Source organism: Empidonax traillii, unplaced genomic scaffold (assembly GCF_003031625.1).
Source record: "Empidonax traillii isolate 1590-97213 ecotype Southwest subspecies unplaced genomic scaffold, ASM303162v1 scaffold423:size1405600, whole genome shotgun sequence".
NCBI classification, from domain to species: Eukaryota; Metazoa; Chordata; class Aves; order Passeriformes; family Tyrannidae; genus Empidonax; species Empidonax traillii.
In genome coordinates, this window is record NW_020955616.1 from 372651 (window position 1) to 389498 (window position 16848).

Consider the following 16848-nt stretch of genomic DNA (forward strand, 5'->3'; position numbering starts at 1 on the left):
AGATTTTTAACTCCAACATTACACCCCCCCAAACTGTCGCGGCTTCTTTCATATTACGGGTTCTATGTTTGTTAAAGAAATCTGAAAGGAATACAACCCATGAGTTCTATGACACTGACGTAACTGAAGCTTCAAGTGGGCTTTAAGGCAGGAGACTGCTGGAACGCTGCAGTTATGCATCAATGTCGGCATCAAAAGAGGCACTTGCACTTTGGTTTTCATCTGTGCTACAGAACACACAAAGCTGAGGAAGAGCCATCTGTATTGTGTTTACAGTGGTTAAAAGATACCACCCATGCCATCTTCTAGCAGATTCACTGCCCCTCCTCCCCACCCTGCTGAACACTGAACAGTTCATAGGTCCCAGTTTACAAACCAAAGAACTACAGAACCACCAATCTAAGGCACGTGTTGAAGGAACTGGACACATGAAGACACTCAGGTTTTTTAGTTCCAAGACACAGATGAGCCAATTTAGTCCTTGTAATGCTGTGTCCCACCTGTGTAGGTGGTCAGGCGCTACCTGCTACGGCATGGTCGTGCATGTGGAGAGCACCTGAGAGCAGAGCAGGCTGCTGCCTCCCCACTCCCCCTCTGTCACTGCCGAGCTCAGCCAGAGGAGCCTCAGCAGGTGGCCATGGTTACACAGAAGCTGACCAAGTCATAGATGCTGAAGCATTCATGTGTTATACAGGTAATAGCAAAAAAAATGCATAGTCTTTCATGTGGTCTAGCAAAGCCTTCCCAACACGACTTTTACAGTTAGCAGTGAAACATATGACCCTTTAACACCATCATGGTAATGTTCCAAATCTGACATAAGGGCAAGTTTGGTTCTTCAGCAAACAGCTATACACCAAAGGACTCTTTGCTTCCAACAGGTAAAGGGACCTCTTCATAAATTATTTTGAGATAAGGAAACTTCATAGGTAAAAACCAGTATTCCAAGTTGTAGAAGAGGTAAAACTGATGATTCAAGATGACACGATCAATTATTCTTAAAAGATCCACAAAAAACTCTTTGACTGTCTGATGAGGTTTAAATGGATTGTAAAAGTCTCTTATAGATGCTGCCAATGTCTTGTTTCCCAGTGGTCCAAAAATAGATGTTTCATTTCCCAAATAAATAGGTTCTCCACTGAATAAAATTATGCTGGTATAGTTTGTTTGTATCTTCTTAAATACAGCTCCTAAGTCAGCCAGCTTCTGGTAGGTTCTCAGTATAAACTTCGAGCACTCATAAGAGTCAAACCATACTGTTGACTGTTTGTCAGGACTCGCTCGAACTGTCCAGGTCTCGTAGTAAATGCCCGTCTCATTGTCATATTTTACCCATTCCGCCATTTTATTAAACATGGTTCCTGTAAGAGATGAAAATAAGCATTGCAGAGACAAGGTAACTCAGAGTATTTTCCATCTATTTCAAGGTTCACCTCCCTCCCCTGCAAAAGTTTGCCTACAACATTACCTAACCATAAATGGGCACAGGGCTTAAGTTAGAGGGAGAAGTGATACTCCACTGAATAAACTACACTTACATGCAAGTTATTTAAAACTAATTCCTTCTTCTGGCCCTTTTCTTCCTACTATGGCAGAACATCCAAACATCAGAGAACCATGACACTTCTCATTTTCTTTTATCCGTGCAGACAAACAGGGTAGGTAGTATAATATACAAGAAATGCTGACAAAGTGCTCACCAAAGCAACAGGTATCTCTATACTTCTTCAAGTTTTAACTAAATTCAGCAATTCAGGGCAGACATTTTCATGTCTCTTCACAAAAGAAACCTTAGACTGAGACACCCTGCTGTTTTAGCAGCTCCTGAGCCAGCCAAGCTGAATTGAGCCAAATGACGAGTGGGATGTGAAGACCAGTAAACTTAAAGATTAGAATATGAGTTTGGAGTATTTAGGGGATGGTGATTTCACAACTGAAATGAAGAAGACATCTCTAGCTCAGCTTGTCTCTCTGGTAGCTACTACCTCTGAGTAACTAAAGCTCTGGACATTCGCCTCCCAGGCTACCCCATTCTAACTGCTCTTCACTCCCCACTTCAGAGTTTTGGACTTCATGGTAAATGTAACAATCACTCTGCTTAGTGGAAGGATTAGGTACTTTATTTTTTAATTGCCTGTGACTTGATTTAATAAAACAGCAAGTCATTAAATCTGTATCAACAATGGTACTTATACACTGTAGATGGGTTTGAAGTTTCCCCTTATCTTCTCTAATTCCTACTCCATTAGCTTCCTACTGCGTGTTCTGTAAGGCGTGTTACTGAAAAGGATTAGTTTCTCCTAACAAGACCGAGATGGACATAATATGAAGTTCTGGCCTTAACACTGCAAATTAATCACAAGTATTACAGGTTAATGCATGGCTCCAGTGATGGTATGTTGGAAGATACCTAGACAATCAAAAATGAGACTTGGGATATTCCTGCCCTATTTCCACGGAAGAAACATACTCCTAAGTAACATTAACCTTTCTGATGGGCTTTAAAAGGAAATGAGCTGGCTTCACTGTGGTGTCTGACAATGATGACTAACAGTTCTATAGAATCTCACAAAGGCTAAGAGGATCCAGCCATTTCACACATTAAAGCCCTATCCCATGAGATGGGATGCTTTTTGCTTGCTCTCTGAAGGAAGCAACTTCAGCTTATGATGCTGTCCATCTGTGCTTGCCTCCATTCACCCTCTTCCACAGTAACTTTCAGATTCCTAGTCAAATTCAGACAATTCAAAGCCCTCCAACATACTACCTCCCTAAAAGTTTCTTGGAAATGAGAAGTGAGAGAAGCAAGGAAGACTGTAACAATGCCTCCACAAGGAACCAGCATAACCTCACCTTTCTTAGACATCAAATAATCCACTCAGGCAGGAACCATTACAAGTTCTACAAACATATGAAAATATTTCACTTGGTATTCACACAAAAGATTCCAACTGTATCAGGCATCAAAGACTTCACTCATGAACTGCAAACTCAAAGGAAAGCAGCTCCACTTCACTGCTTAAAGAACTGCCTAGAATTTCTTAACAAACTGGACGGACTACCTGGAGACTGCAGCCAGCAAAGCTGCTAAGAGTGGAAGCAGGCACACATAAAGCACCACATCACACTACCAGTAAGCTGACTCTCCACTGTGCCTTGTACACTACACTAACTTCAGAGAGTAAGTGGGTTTGGTCACAAAAAACACAACTCTCCAAGTCCTCAGTGAACTTTTTTCCTAAGACATTCACTCTATTACTAGAGCACTCAAACAGATTTATTTAAATGACCTTTTCATTTTAGGATTGCAATGTTCAGTATATACCAGGAAGCTATTCTGGTGATCACCCATGTATTTACAGGTGTAAGTCACAGGTTTGTTCCACAACGTATGACAGAGACCTATTACTGGGGACATTTCCACAGTTTTTATGACAGATAATGGGCAAGACAGAAGTAGAGATTAATATTTTTTTATCTTTGAGACTGTTTCTAAATATGCCTTATTTGTTTGCTCAGTAATGAACATATTTTCAAGTTTTTCTATCTCAGCAGTCATCTGCCACTTCACAATACAAGCTTTTGTTTTGGTGAAGCCACGTGAAGAGTCCATAATGGCTCTGTATAAGCTCTTTTGCTATTTTTACACTCAAGAGACTCAAGCGTTTTTGTACAGCAACACCAAATGACTCTCATTTAACAACTCTTCAGTGTGTTGTTCAAAAGGCAGCAGCCTCATGCCACTTTCTGCGTTGAAGAGAGCATCTGAAATTAGCATCAGTGACTAACACTGCAAATACCCTACAGAACATAAATTAAAAGACAGTGCTTTACATAAAGACAAGACTGATTCTGTACTTTGTATTAACATTATTCAAAGCATCTGAAATCTACCTGATATTGTGGTCACGAGAACTAAAGTTCCATTTTCCTTCCAGTGTGCATCGTCTATTCCTTCATAAAAGCAGGCAGCTCCCTGGTTACACCAGAACGGTGCATCGATGCCAGGCCGCAGATGTGGAAATGTGCAGTTCCCAAGTTGGAAGAGCTCATACCACTCCATTGTGTAGTTTTTGCCCGTTAGAGAGCTCCTGAAACCCACAGCATCATGCATAATTTTCTGGGAAAAGAAAAAAAAAAAAAACAAACTACTAAAAAACCAAAACTTTACCATCATCATAACTTCAGCTTGGTCTGTACAGAAGGTAAGATGTTGGGAGTTGTTCTGTAACTGGGTGATAGGAGGGGAAGGAGTTCCTGTAACATCTTGGATTCAGTCACACTAGGCTGAGTCACACTCATACTTTTATCATGCTGTCTGAGAGGTTATCTATCCATCTGTTGTAAATTCTGTCACTTAGAGGCAGGTACTCAGTGGGATCTCATCATCCAAACTCAGGCTGACTTTTGGATCCTTAACCTCACGGGGGCATCAGAGTAGTGAGTAGCAGAACCAAGTTACCAAAAACAGATCTTGATAAGGAAAGCCACAAAAGGAATGAGGTAAATATTTCTTTCTAAAAACATACATTCAACCTTAATTAAGAATTGAAGCAACAAGATTTGAATCTATTTCCATTTTTTACTCGGTGTGCTTTGTTTTGATGCTGCTATATCATGTTCACTAAAATTTCTTTATTTATTAGGAATCATGCTTTGAAGTTTAAATTTGCTACTGCTATAGTATTATATAAGTATTACTAAAGTTGAGATTCTTTCATATTTGCATGACTCCATGAATGGAGACTTTGATTCCATACTGGTCATTACATTTGAGAAAGAACTGTAAAAGCAATCAGCTCCTCATGATCCATCATTCTGACCAGCTGGCTGTCCTCTCCTGATAGATATCAATGTTCATGCAAATACAAGTTTTTAACAATAGAAAACTTAATACACTAAGGAACTATTTCATCTGATATAAGAAGATACATAGAAGTATTTTCTTGATCCAGTGCTAGCACAGAAAAGATACCCTAAACATAATGGTGTGTGTATACAAAACACTCTCAATATACAGCTATATATTCAAACCCACCAACAGTGCTGTTCGTGCTTTTTTCTTTAGCTGAGCTAAATCCTGTAAGGTTTGTTTGAAACTTAGTGCTCTTTGAGTATCTTTCCTATAGCTAGCCTAGCGTGTGTGCTCTAATACTCTTCTATAGTCATATACCCAACCTTACAGCTCCCATTCTTGACAACTGCTGTTGAATTCAGCTGAATCTACCACTACAACTTTGTTAAAAACTATCACCTTACCAAGTGTCCTAGTAGGTCTCCATACTTGAATTCCCATACTGGAGCCTGTAATCGATACACTTCAATGACATCCTCTTCTTTCATAACTGGAATGGCAGAGCCAGTGGGACAGAAGGTGTACCGAGCTTGGCAGTAAGGATCGGTTTTTGGACGGTAATCAAAGCGCCTGTGTTGAGCAAGAGAAGCACACAGAATGATAAGCACCACTTTGCAGCTGGAGGGATTCTCATGCCTTCCTAAGGGCCCACGTGGGAGAGGTTAAACGCCCAGCCACCCCCAAAGACTGATTCTGTGATCCAGGCACTGCAACACTTGGAGTACGCAAGTTTGAAAGTCTCCTGAAGTGCACACCTGCAGAAACAGGACCTCAGGATTTAAGGCTCAAGGATGCAAGTCATGTTGTTCACAGTACTGATAATGATGCAGATTACAAAGGGTGACATACAAAATCACACAGACATAGATGCTGGATAAAGCATAGTTTGAGATCTCCCTCAGCAGCATTCTCCTAACAAGTTTGTCTATACAAGGATTGACCAGTTTGTTCTTCCTCTTCCTATTGTAAAAGGTCTTCAGATGAAGATATTTTTAGTATATTGCCAATAGCAGAAAAAAATTCATTGCTTTACATTAATTTAGATAAAGAGGTTTAAGAACCTAGTCAGGATCACTGTTTCCATTTCATTCTTATTAAACCGCAAAAAACAAAGACCAAATCTGCTTATTATCATACTATAAACAAACAGCAAAGAACCTTTCTCACAAGTCTTCCTTTTCCAATTTCCTTCGGAGTCACTCACTGTATTTCATTTAAAACAAGGTTCCTATATGCCTGTTATAAGACAAATTGGCATACACAGCTTGTCCAGATCTTGTAAAGTTTGCCTGAGAGTCTAACATACTCAGTTGCCCAGGGCTACCGAATGGCATAAATACCCCAGCCATGAGATGACTCAAGGACATGGGACTTCCTGAGCCATAATAAGGTCAGCAGCACTGAGACAGTGCAGCTCTTCCCTGTGGACTTCTTCTCCAAGCTTGCTGGGAAGTTCAGCATGTCTGCCTTTGTTTTGTCTGGGTGGGAAGGGGAGCGGGAGGAAAAAAAATCCTAAAGAGTATGGCTGGGAAAAGACCACAAGGAAAACAAAGACTTATGCCAACCACACATTTAAGTCCTGCTTCTAGATTGAAAATGTAGGATGCAATTTCCGTAACTGCACCTTGCATGTGACAAGAAGGTAATGAGCATGTTAAGCAGCATTAAAATCCCACATTTCTGAGCACTTCACACCAACAGGCCTATACTCCAATTTTGACCATCCCAAGACCCAGCCTTGCAACTCGAGAACTTACTCGAAAATCTGAACAACTCGTGACCGCAAGGTCAGCTCCTTCAGGCATCACCTGATGCAAATTTAACTGCTAGGAATTACGCAACAGGCTTTGAAAATTTCAGATGTGCACTAGACAGCAGTTAAACATTGACAAAACCTCCCTTTAATACAACAAACCCGCACAAAATACACATGGTAAGCGTAGTTCTTCTCCCGAAGGGGCTCATTTCCTCAGCGTACCAGAGCTGTCTCTGTTTTTGCCAGTCAAACACCACAACGTGCGCTCTCCTGCTGTCCCCAACACCACCAGCACTTCTCCTGGAGCTCACGCAGCTTTGGAGCAGCGAACGGGATTTCGCACCATTTCATTCATCACGGGCAGAACGAAGCATGACGCAGACTTAAATTTTTTAAAAATAAAACAAAGCGTACCCCGTTTTCCTCGCCGCAACTTTCCTGCGGGAATTAAAGGCGTTTAAAGGGCGCGCAGCCATTCCCGGGGCAGCAATCCCTCTCGAGGCTGAGGGAGCGAAGCGCAGCCCTCGGCCTTGCGTGGGACTCAGCGAGCCGAACACACCAAACACCGCACGAATGACCGACGCCCCGCGACTACAAAGGGGAAGGTTTCGCGGCCCTTTCAGCCTAATAAACAGCCAGCAGAACAAGCGCAGCGCCGGCGGGCCCTGCCCGCGTCACTCACCTGTAGGGCACCGGCCAGCGCCGCCGCGGGGCGCGGAGCCCCGCCGAGACACGGGGTCCCCAGGCCGCCAGGAGCGGCAGCAGCAGCGGCAGCAGCAGCGGCAGGAGCCGGGAGCGGCGCGCGGCGCCCATGGCGGAGCCGGGCCCGGAGCTGCGGGGAAGCGGCCGTGCCGCGGCGGGCCGGGCAGGGCGGGGAGGGGAGGGGAAGGGCCGCCCCCGCGCCCGCCCCCGGCCCCGGCCCCGGCCCGGGGAAGCCGGCGGTGCCCGCCGAGGGCACGGCCTATCCGCAGGGTGGTGAGCCGATCCGTGGGTCGCTCCCCGAGAGGAGACCGGCCGTGTGCCGAATCATCCCTTAAAAACGCCACCCGGCTGAACCGCGACTGCGGTTTTCAGGAGACCCAGGCACCTACGCGTTCTTTTTTATTCAGCCGGAGTATTTGTTGCCTGTAATTCCACGCAATGCTTTGGAGATATTTTGAAACTGGTGAAGGGCCTGGAGCGCTAATCTGAGGAGAAGCGGCCGAGGGAGCTGGGGGTATTTAGCCTGGAGAAAAGGGGGTTGTAGCCAGGGGGGGTCGGCCTCTTCTCCCAGGGAACTAGTGACAGGACAAAAGGACGCAATCTTAAGCTGTCCCAGGGAAGGTTTAGGTAGGACATAGGAAAGAATTTCTTCACAGAAAGGGTGATTAGACATTGGAATGGACTACCCAGGGAGGTGGAGGAGTCACCGTCCCTGGAGGCATTTAAGGAAAATGTGGCACTGAGTGCCATGGTCTAGTTTACATGGTGCTGTTTGGTTATAGGTTGGACTCAATGATCTTTGAGGTCATTTCCAACCCAGCTGATTCTGTGATCTGTAAAAGACATCAAGTGCCCATCCTCACACTCAGAACCCATGGACAGGAGTGGTCTCTGAGTCTGGTCCCTGAACAATGAGGTGAGGCCTCACCAAAAGGCAGAGAGGCTTTTGCTGTGACAAACCCTGTAAGCCCAAGCCTCTTCAGGCTACCAAGAAATCTTGACTGAAGCCTTTCAGGGCTTCGAGCTAAGTTCATATACATATCAGCCATTTCAGAACACTTAACTCAGGTTGTAACAACTTACATTTTGGAGATTATGCAGCAATTTATTCTCTCCTTTTCATGAAAATGGTGAGAACTATCTTTCAGACAAACTAAGAGAAACTGTGAGGACAGATTTGCCAGCAGCATCCCTGCAAAAAACACAGCTTTTTCCAGCTCTGTGGAGTTCAAAACTGACTATGCTTGCATCAGAGTCCAGGAGGTTAAAGTTTGGTAGTCAGCAAAGTGAAAGCACTGGTGTGTACTATTCACTGGGTAAATAATAACTGTGCTGTGGACAGTTGACTATTAGGAGCCAGTAGAATATCCCTGCTCACTGAGCAAAACTAAAGAACAATCAGTCCTCTATGTTCCTAGCTTGAGTGTAGTACAAGATGTCAGCTCTTTCATCTGTTCAAAAGATACGTGTTTGTTTGGAATATAGCTGTAATTCCTGGGTTTAGAGACTTTTATGTGTAACTCTGAAGTGCTTTACGAAATAAAGGAAGGATAATTTACCCCTTCTATGAAATCAGGAGGTAAGGAAGTGAAATGACATCATGAATTTGCCATAACTGCTCATTAGCAAAACTAGAAATGCAGTATGAACAGGTTCTTAGTCCTGGCTCAAAGTAAGTTTGCAGTGTGGACTATTAAGTTTCTGCTGATGTGGATGCTGAAGGTCTTAGGTTGACTGACTAAGATGGCAAAGCTCTTGGGATTTTGGGGTTGTTTTTTTGTTTGTTTGTTTGTTTTGGTTTTTTGTTTTTTTTTTTTTTTTTTTTAAATGTTAAATGCATTTTTGTATTTCACTTAATTTCGTCCCATGGGAAACTTTTGCAGCAAGGTATTCTGTTTTTTTTCTTCTCATACAACCAAACTTGTGTTGTAAACTGTATTAATAGAGAAAATAAATGACCAATACATTTATGAATAAATATGTTTGAGCTAAAATGCTCACATGTCAGCAATTTGAGTCAGCAACTATCTTGTTTATTACGCAGAAACATGTCTAAGTCCCCATTATAAACCCACAGAGCTGATCTGCATCTTTGTCTAATAGCAGGCTTTGAGGAAAGATTGAGACTGCCTATAGAGATCATCTTCTGGAGTTGACAGGATTCCTAAATTTTTCTCATTTCCCAGATTTTTTTTTTTTGATTAGTGAAAACTGAACATTTTCCTGAACCAACAAAGAAGACTCTTGGTGATTTCCCATTATAAACCAGTACTTTCTCTGTCTCTGCTCTTAGCAGCAACAGTATAGACGGTACTGAGAGAAAGGGGAAAATAAGCCCAGCTGCTGCAGCCAAAAGTTGTGGGTTTGAAGAGATAGTTTAGTTTTGAACAGGTACATGAGTCATCACACTGTAACAGTCACAGCAAAGACGCTGTTGAACCTGAAGCCTCTCACAAAAATGGGCTGGCTGCTCTGGATGGTGCTTACACCACAGCTACACATATGCCAGACTGTACACTGGCAATATGCCATTCGGTAGGAAAGTCATGGTTATATATATATGGATCACAGCAGACAAAACTACACATCTGGCAGCTCTACTCCTCACAGAGGGTTTTTTATACTCCCACTGGCATATGTTAGCTATTGAGTCAGATGGATGCATACTGAGAAATACAAACATTACCTGAAGTCATACTGAAGCTACTCTGAAAGACAGGAGTTCATCTATCTGAGGTCCACTCTCCACCTTTGAGGGGTATGAATCTTGAGAACAGGAGCCAGAAACAGGGCTCCTATACACCCACACTCTGCTATGTAACCTGGGATGCCACCTGAACTGTGAGTTGGGGCAGGAGAAAGCTATGTATTTTCCTGCAGGAAGGGAGAATGGCTGGGCTTTGTGACTGTACAAGGTAGTGCTAAGAGTTCCCCTCAGGTCCTCCTTGACCCTGACAGTGAGGATGAGGGCTGTGCTCAGGACAGATGTGCAGTTCAGTGAGCTTTGGGATTGTGGAGCAGCCCCTGCTTTGTCAGCCAGCTTAGGGGGTATGTGAGGGAAATTATTTCTTTCCAAGCTGCATTTCTGCTGAAGCCTTAGACATAGGATGAGGGTTCAGGTATGGATGCAGATGAAGTTCATCATGAGTTTTAAGCTGAGAGGAACTCGTTGGAATCTGCTGCAGGGTAGGGATAAGTGAATTGGTGAGTCATCTGGATGCAGTCTGTGAAATACAAAGAGCTTTCCAAGTCAAACTTAAACTAGTGGTAAAATCTGTTGTTAGGCAACCAAGGCACATTAGAGCAGGATTTCCACTAAAGAAACATCTTTCTCAAATCCTGAGCAGTAAGAAAAGGGTTGGGATCCAGGACGAAGCCGTAATTAACCCCTTGAAGCCTGAAGGGGAACAGTACCTGCTCTCTCTCCCCTTCAGGGTGTGTCACTGCCTGCTCAAGGTCTGATAAAAACTGTTGTGAGCAAAGTCAGAAACTGCTTCTGCTCCTTTCCTGGAGACCTGATTTTAAGCCAAGGCTCTTGCCTCCCACCTGAGCTGCACTGCAGCTGTGCCTGTGCCCAGCTGTGTACTCCACTGACGCAGGCCCAACCCGTGCATCTGTCACCCCAGCTTAACCTTGGACCTGCCTCATCACTGTGGACTTTTCTGATGATTGGACTCTTAATGGAACCTCACTGCTATTCAGTTTCTGAATGGGAACAACCATGTTGTTGTGGTTGGATCTAGCAACAGTCCCAGACACAGCAGGGCAGAGCCAAGCCCAGGACTACACTACTTGTATCCAAGGTCGATCAAGGAAGCAGGACTGAAGATGATGCTACCCATAGCACCAGTTCACCAGCTGTGCAGGAAGACCAGCCCGTATGTCAGGACAACAGGGACATGCACAGCTACAGCATAGCCCAGGTGATGTCTGGATCTCCAGGCCTAAGTTCACACAGAGCCCACAGGTTGGTGGCCGGAGGGTGTGTGGGTGGGGGCCACAGCTGACCTTAGCGAGCATTAATTATGGGGCTACTAGTGCACTGAGGGGCCTTGACAACAGCTTCTTCTTCCGTCAAGGTGTGTCCTCTCACCTCGAAAATATCTGGCTTCAGAGGTGCACTCCCTGTGAAATGCTTTTGTTGCTACTTGCTTTTGTTGGCCCAGGCCAGAGAAGAGTCATCACAGGGCTACTTCAGGGTGATGCAGAGCCAGGGCAAGGACATGTCATGAGGTGGGATGAAAACACGGACCTAAGACTGACACAGAGGGCCATGGTCACACAAGGTCACAAAATCAGGGCAGGGACGTGACATGAGCAGGTTGGAGCTAGATCATGGAAGAGAGCCAGGGCAGCTATGGAGCTGGCACAGAGACGTGACATGGAGGACCTGAAGTAGGATGGGAATATCACATGCCAAACAAGTCCATTCAGGAAAAAGGGCCACCTATAATGTGAATCTGAGGTCCATACAAGAGACAGGGCCAGAAACAAGAAGGGAGATGAGGTTACTGACAATTCAGGTCCAGGGTCCATCCAGAAAGACTATCCAGTAAGTCAGGACAGAAAAAAGGAGGGTATTCCAGTTCTAAACACGTTCAGTTTCATAGCTCTAACATTAACCCTGGGCCCTAACACAGGAGAGCTTGGAACTACACTCGTATCTCCAAATATGCAATGAGTTTAAACTCCTTCCAGGCAGCAGCTTCCTTCTAGCTCTCAAACATGAAGAGGACTCCAAGGGGACTGCAGCTCTGAAAACTCCCAGTGGAGTCACTGCAGTCCTGCTCAATCCTAAGAGGCAGAGTGTGGGCTGTGGTGGACACTGAGCTGAAGCCCTACAATCACTTGGAGCAAACACTGCCTAGGGGTCTGCCCTTCAGCAGGGAATTTCCCTATCTTGGCCTTTTCCTGTTCCAGAATCTCCCCATCTGTCACCCCACACAGACTCCCAATCAATCAGCATTCAACTGAATGCGTTTTGCTACAAAAAAAGGCTTTGCCTTCATATGTATTTTTTTTTCTTCCAAGCCTATGCACTCTTGTGTCCTCTGCAAAAAACCCATACTCCAAATTATTGGAAGACACTCCCATTTTTTTTCTCCAAGATCCAGCATTTCAGCCTTCTGGTCCAGTAAAAGTGTAAGTTTTCATTATGAAGCTCAGGTTTCTTCCTATTATAAGAGAGGCAGCTCATGAAAAATAAAGGACCGAGAGCTGAGAGATCTTGCTAAAAGTCAGTACAGCTCATCTCTGGTGTGGCATTTGTGTGCAGAGTCCTAATGAGGAGACTCAGGATGCATTCCCTTTGGTTCCCTTGAGCAATGCCTTAGCAACTAAGCTGGGAGTGGGTGAAAGAAGAAAGGGTGTTTTTCTAAAAGCCTGTGGTTTTTCTACTAAAATGAAGCAGCTCCTTAGAACACGGTATGAGGTTAAGGGTGCCTAAAAGTACGCGGGTCTGATAACCAAGAGTATCGCTGAAACAAAAAGAGGCCAGTACTGCTGGCCTCTACCCAAACTCCACATTTTTGGCTTCCAAAGCAATTTGGAGGCCAATTTTCACTACTCCGTTACAGCCCTATGCGTAAAATGAAACAAACAAACCAACAAAAAACACCTCACACGTACATCCCCGAGCCTCTGCGAGGTCCTGCTGAAAGCAGAGCAACTTTGGGACTAGCGACAGGAATGCAGGTGTCTTACAGCACCGTAAGGGTCACTGCAGCACCTTCAGGGCACTGCCCCGCTGCGGGGAGCAGGCCGGGAGAGAGATGAGGACGAACACACGCCGGAACCTGTTTTGCCTAAAGGCACACCTCCCTTGTTTTCCAGCTTTCCTCATTTGTTTTCCACCGCCCGTGCGGCCGCAGAACATGGAGACGGCGGCGTATCCCAGCGGCGCAGGCGCGGCAGGAGGAGAAGGAGGGACGGAGGCGCCAGGCCTGGATTCGCGGCCTGGAGCAGCCCCTTCCCGGGCCTGAGGAGCGCGGGGGCGGCTGCCATGGGCAAGCGGGTGGCCCTGGTGCTCGCCGGCTGCGGCGTCTTCGATGGCAGCGAGATCCACGAGGCGTCGGCGGCGCTGGTGCACCTGAGCCGAGCCGGCGCCGAGGTACGAGGGGGGCGGGCCGTGAGAGTGTGTGTGTGTGTGGGGCGGAGGGGGTGTGTGGTGAGAGAGTGTGTGTGTGAATGTGTGCACAGCCCGGTGGGCCGGGCTCCTCCCGGGTTTTATGTTTGACTCGTGTCTTTGCTTCCCTGAGCCGCCGAGAGCCCCCCGCATTGGCCGCGCCCCCGCGCCCGGTGGCTCCCGCTGTTTGTGGGATCGGAGCCCCCACCCCGGGTTGCGATGGTCTTTATGCCACCACTGCACACTGCCACTCCTGCTCAGCCATAACCTCCCTCCTTACGTTGTCTCCTCGCCTTTTTTATTCGTCCTCCCCCGCGCAAAGACGTGCCTGTTCCCCTGGCAGGAGCTGAGGGCACACGCAGGCAGGCTGATCTCCTGATCTCATGTATGCATATAAATATCTCAAAGGCGGGTGCCAAGAGGATGGTGCTGTTGCAAAGTGTGGGCTATGTTATGATTATCTTAAGTCAGGAAGTTCCTTGATGTAAGACCTTTGTATACTTTCAAGGGTAGGCAGGGCGAAAGGACACCTAATCAGTGAAACGAGCAGCAGCCGGAATCCCTTAGTCAAGGACATCCGGGAACTAAAAAGCTTTAAGGATCAAGATGGTATTGTATATCAGTAGAACAGATAGCAGTCAGCATCCCTTACTCAAGGGCATCCCGGAACTAATAAGCCTTAAGGACTTATTAAATCAAGACCTTGGTGTATGTCTGTGTATAGATTGCTTACTTGGCAAAATACTCAAGGTCCAGGTATCCTCTATCTTAAATATGTTCAGTATAATACTAAAAATTAACACCTACAGGTCAAAAAGACCCCTGCCCAGGTGAAGACCCTTCTTTTGAGCACATGTAGAAATTAGCTGGGGTTATGTAACTTGTGTGGCAGTTACTAACCAGTGATAATAGTGGGGCTGTACTTGGAAAGTTGCTAACTCTGAATTTCCGTGCATAAATAATGGTGAAAAGTCCAGTGGGCGTGCTTGGTTTGTGGAATACCACCGAGCACCCAGGCTCACATAGCTCTGAAACAAATAATCAATGCTTCTGTCGAGTGTGTAATTATTGGCTTGTTACACACAAGGTAACAAATCCAATGTTGTTGCAACAGTGACAACTGTTGTCAGTGGTGCCCAGCTGCAGGACAAGGAGCAGTGGTCATAAACTAAAACACAAGAAGTTCCACCATATGAGGAGGAACTTTATGTTGAGGGTGGCAGAGCACGGAATAGGCTGCTCAGGGGAGGTGGTGGAGACATTCAAAATGCACCTGAACATGTTCCTGTGTAACCTGCTCCAACCCTCCTTGGCAGGGGCATTGAACTAGGTGATCTCCAGAGGTCCCTTCTAACCCTGACAATTCTGTGATTCTCTGAACCCAGGAACGAGGAGTGGCTGGAGGCCTGTCCCTGCTCCTCTGGCTGCGGGGAGCTGAGGATGGGTTAAATCCTTGATCTTCATTCCAGTTGCTTTTGCAGCTCTTGCTGGGGTTCACCTGCTTGTTTGCTTCTCACTGTTTCTGGGCTCTTTTTGATGGACTGGGAGTTACCAGAGAAGGTAACTAGGCCGCGACACAGTGGTGTGCTTTGGTCCTATCTGTGGCTTCAGATGGCAGAAGGTGGTCACTGTCCATCTGCGTGTAGCTGCACTCAGGTGTCTGATGGTAACAACAGCACACTCATATTTAGCACAGGTTTGTCATCTCTGAGCAGTCTGCAAAGGAAGCTTCAAAACAAACACCAGAAAACAGCCCCTGCCCTACACATTTCATGAAACTTTTTATTTTGATGCAGCATTCCCCTTTTGTGTCTAATCAAAATAGATTCTTTCATGTTTTGCTTTTCTTTTCTGCTACTAGTGTTTTAGGGCAGCTGGTAACTCTTATGTCTGCACTAGAAATGCTTGTAAACTTTGCATCTTTAGCTTTTTTACTGTCAAACTTTTTTAGCACTCTTATCCCATAATAGTTAAGAGCAGTCTTTCTTCAGAGTCAGCTGCTGGTTCAGTCGGGCTGCTGGTATAAATTGTGGTGTTCTGTTTGTCCTTGGGGTTATCTGCAGAGGAGAGGCAAGCCATGGCAAAATCAGTAAGCTTAATGTTGGTGTAAGAATGCACTCCTGTCAAAATGTTACAGGAATAGGATGGGGAGAATGGCTGTGTTTACCCATCCTAATATATCATATGTCACTTTAGATACTTAGTGTGATAGATCCACGCCATGGAATACACTTAAGTTGGATAAGAGACTTCAGGGACAAAGCCTGTTTTCATTAAATGATCTTTATTGTGACTAATATGTATGAGTTCTGTTTACATTCATAAAATTGTTTTATCTCTTTACTAGGTGAAGATATTTGCCCCCAATATTGAGCAAAGAGATGTAGTCAATCACCTAAAAGGAAGTCCAGCAGAAGAGAAGAGAAATGTGTTAGTTGAAAGTGCCAGATTGGCAAGAGGAAACATTCAGGATTTGGCTGAACTGAAAGCTGCTGACTTTGATGCGGTTATTTTCCCTGGTAGATACTCAATATATTTATTAATTATTAAGTCATTAAGTTCAATAACTCACATTAAGCATCACACCATTCCTTCTTTCTAAAGATTGTGAAAACTTCAGTTACCTACTTGCCAACAAGAACACTTACCAGAGTACAAAAATAGGGTCAGAACTTGGTGTTACGTGTCAATGCCTTAATTTTAGGGCCTCTGAAATGGTTGGCAGAGTAGCAGTCGCCAGATAAATTATATTCCCTCTCAGATGTGAGTACATTCTGTTTTAATTATGTATCTGCTCTGCTGCTGATCGAGTTATACTAAACATGTCTATGGATAATTTTTTATTTAGAGACCAAAAAATTGCCTTCCAGACAGAGGTAATTGTAATCACTTTTAAAAATGAAGACACCAGAGCATCATGAGGAAATTATGAGTTGCTGAAGATCACTTTTCAGAATATTCATAGTACTGTCAAATACTGCCTTCGTGATTAGGCCTAAATGTTAATTTAAAGTAAGGCCAGCAGAGGGAGCGTGTGTATAACGCAGAGAAACATTCTGCCAGCACTAAAATTGTGTGTCTGATACCAGGGCTGATCAGGGCGGGAGTAGAGGCTCACAGATGTTTTCCACGTTAATTTCATGCTCTTATAACCCAGGCTCTGGGGGTTGCTGTAATAACTGTTAGAGGGAAATAAACTCAATAGAGTTTGAAAATTAAAATCTTACCTCAGAGATTTCAGATAACACTTGAAAGTGAGCAAACTGGGAAAGGAAAAATACTAAAAATGCAAAGCTTCTTGATGTTGTCCATTGAAATACTTGTGAAAATTTCTGTATGTTTATTGTAGAAAAGTTGATGTCATGAACATTCCATAAAAAATCAAGTGTAATAACTTACTAATAACCTTAC

The 16848-nt window shown here is 44.8% G+C and overlaps 2 protein-coding genes across 4 annotated transcripts in view; one reads left to right on the plus strand and one right to left on the minus strand.

The window, feature by feature from the left end:
- On the minus strand, positions 1–13116 carry CLN5 (CLN5, intracellular trafficking protein). 3 transcript variants are annotated; one of them, XM_027894282.1, is made up of 4 exons: positions 12942–13116; positions 5260–5425; positions 3895–4120; positions 1–1361 (listed from the first exon to the last, which is right to left on the minus strand). In XM_027894282.1, coding segments are annotated over exons 1-4 (906 nt in total). In that variant the 5' UTR covers positions 12944–13116; the 3' UTR covers positions 1–849. The 3 variants fall into 3 exon arrangements, with proteins under 3 accessions (XP_027750083.1, XP_027750081.1, XP_027750082.1); XM_027894280.1 differs by lacking the exon at positions 12942–13116 and adding an exon at positions 7294–7462; XM_027894281.1 differs by lacking the exon at positions 12942–13116 and adding an exon at positions 7026–7173.
- Positions 13117–13222: 106 nt separating this feature from the next.
- The window catches only part of LOC114062624 (glutamine amidotransferase-like class 1 domain-containing protein 3A, mitochondrial), a 5096-nt gene continuing 1470 nt past the window's right edge, over positions 13223–16848 (plus strand). The window contains exons 1-2 of the mRNA XM_027894299.1: positions 13223–13422; positions 15785–15956. Coding sequence (XP_027750100.1) covers positions 13315–13422; positions 15785–15956 — 280 coding nt within the window. The 5' untranslated portion in view covers positions 13223–13314. The remainder of the gene's footprint in view (positions 13423–15784; positions 15957–16848) is intronic.

What these genes read in the sequence shown, in the direction of transcription:
- CLN5 (XM_027894280.1), bottom strand. Translation starts at nt 7,424, where the DNA reads ATGGGCGCCGCGCGCCGCTCCCGGCTCCTGCCGCTGCTGCTGCCGCTG. An exon ending in CGCTGGCCGGTGCCCTACAG is followed by an intron (nt 5,426 to 7,293) that starts GTGAGTGACGCG and finishes TGCTCAACACAG; the next exon opens with GCGCTTTGATTACCGTCCAA. An exon ending in TCTCGTGACCACAATATCAG is followed by an intron (nt 1,362 to 3,894) that starts GTAGATTTCAGA and finishes CATCTCTTACAG; the next exon opens with GAACCATGTTTAATAAAATG.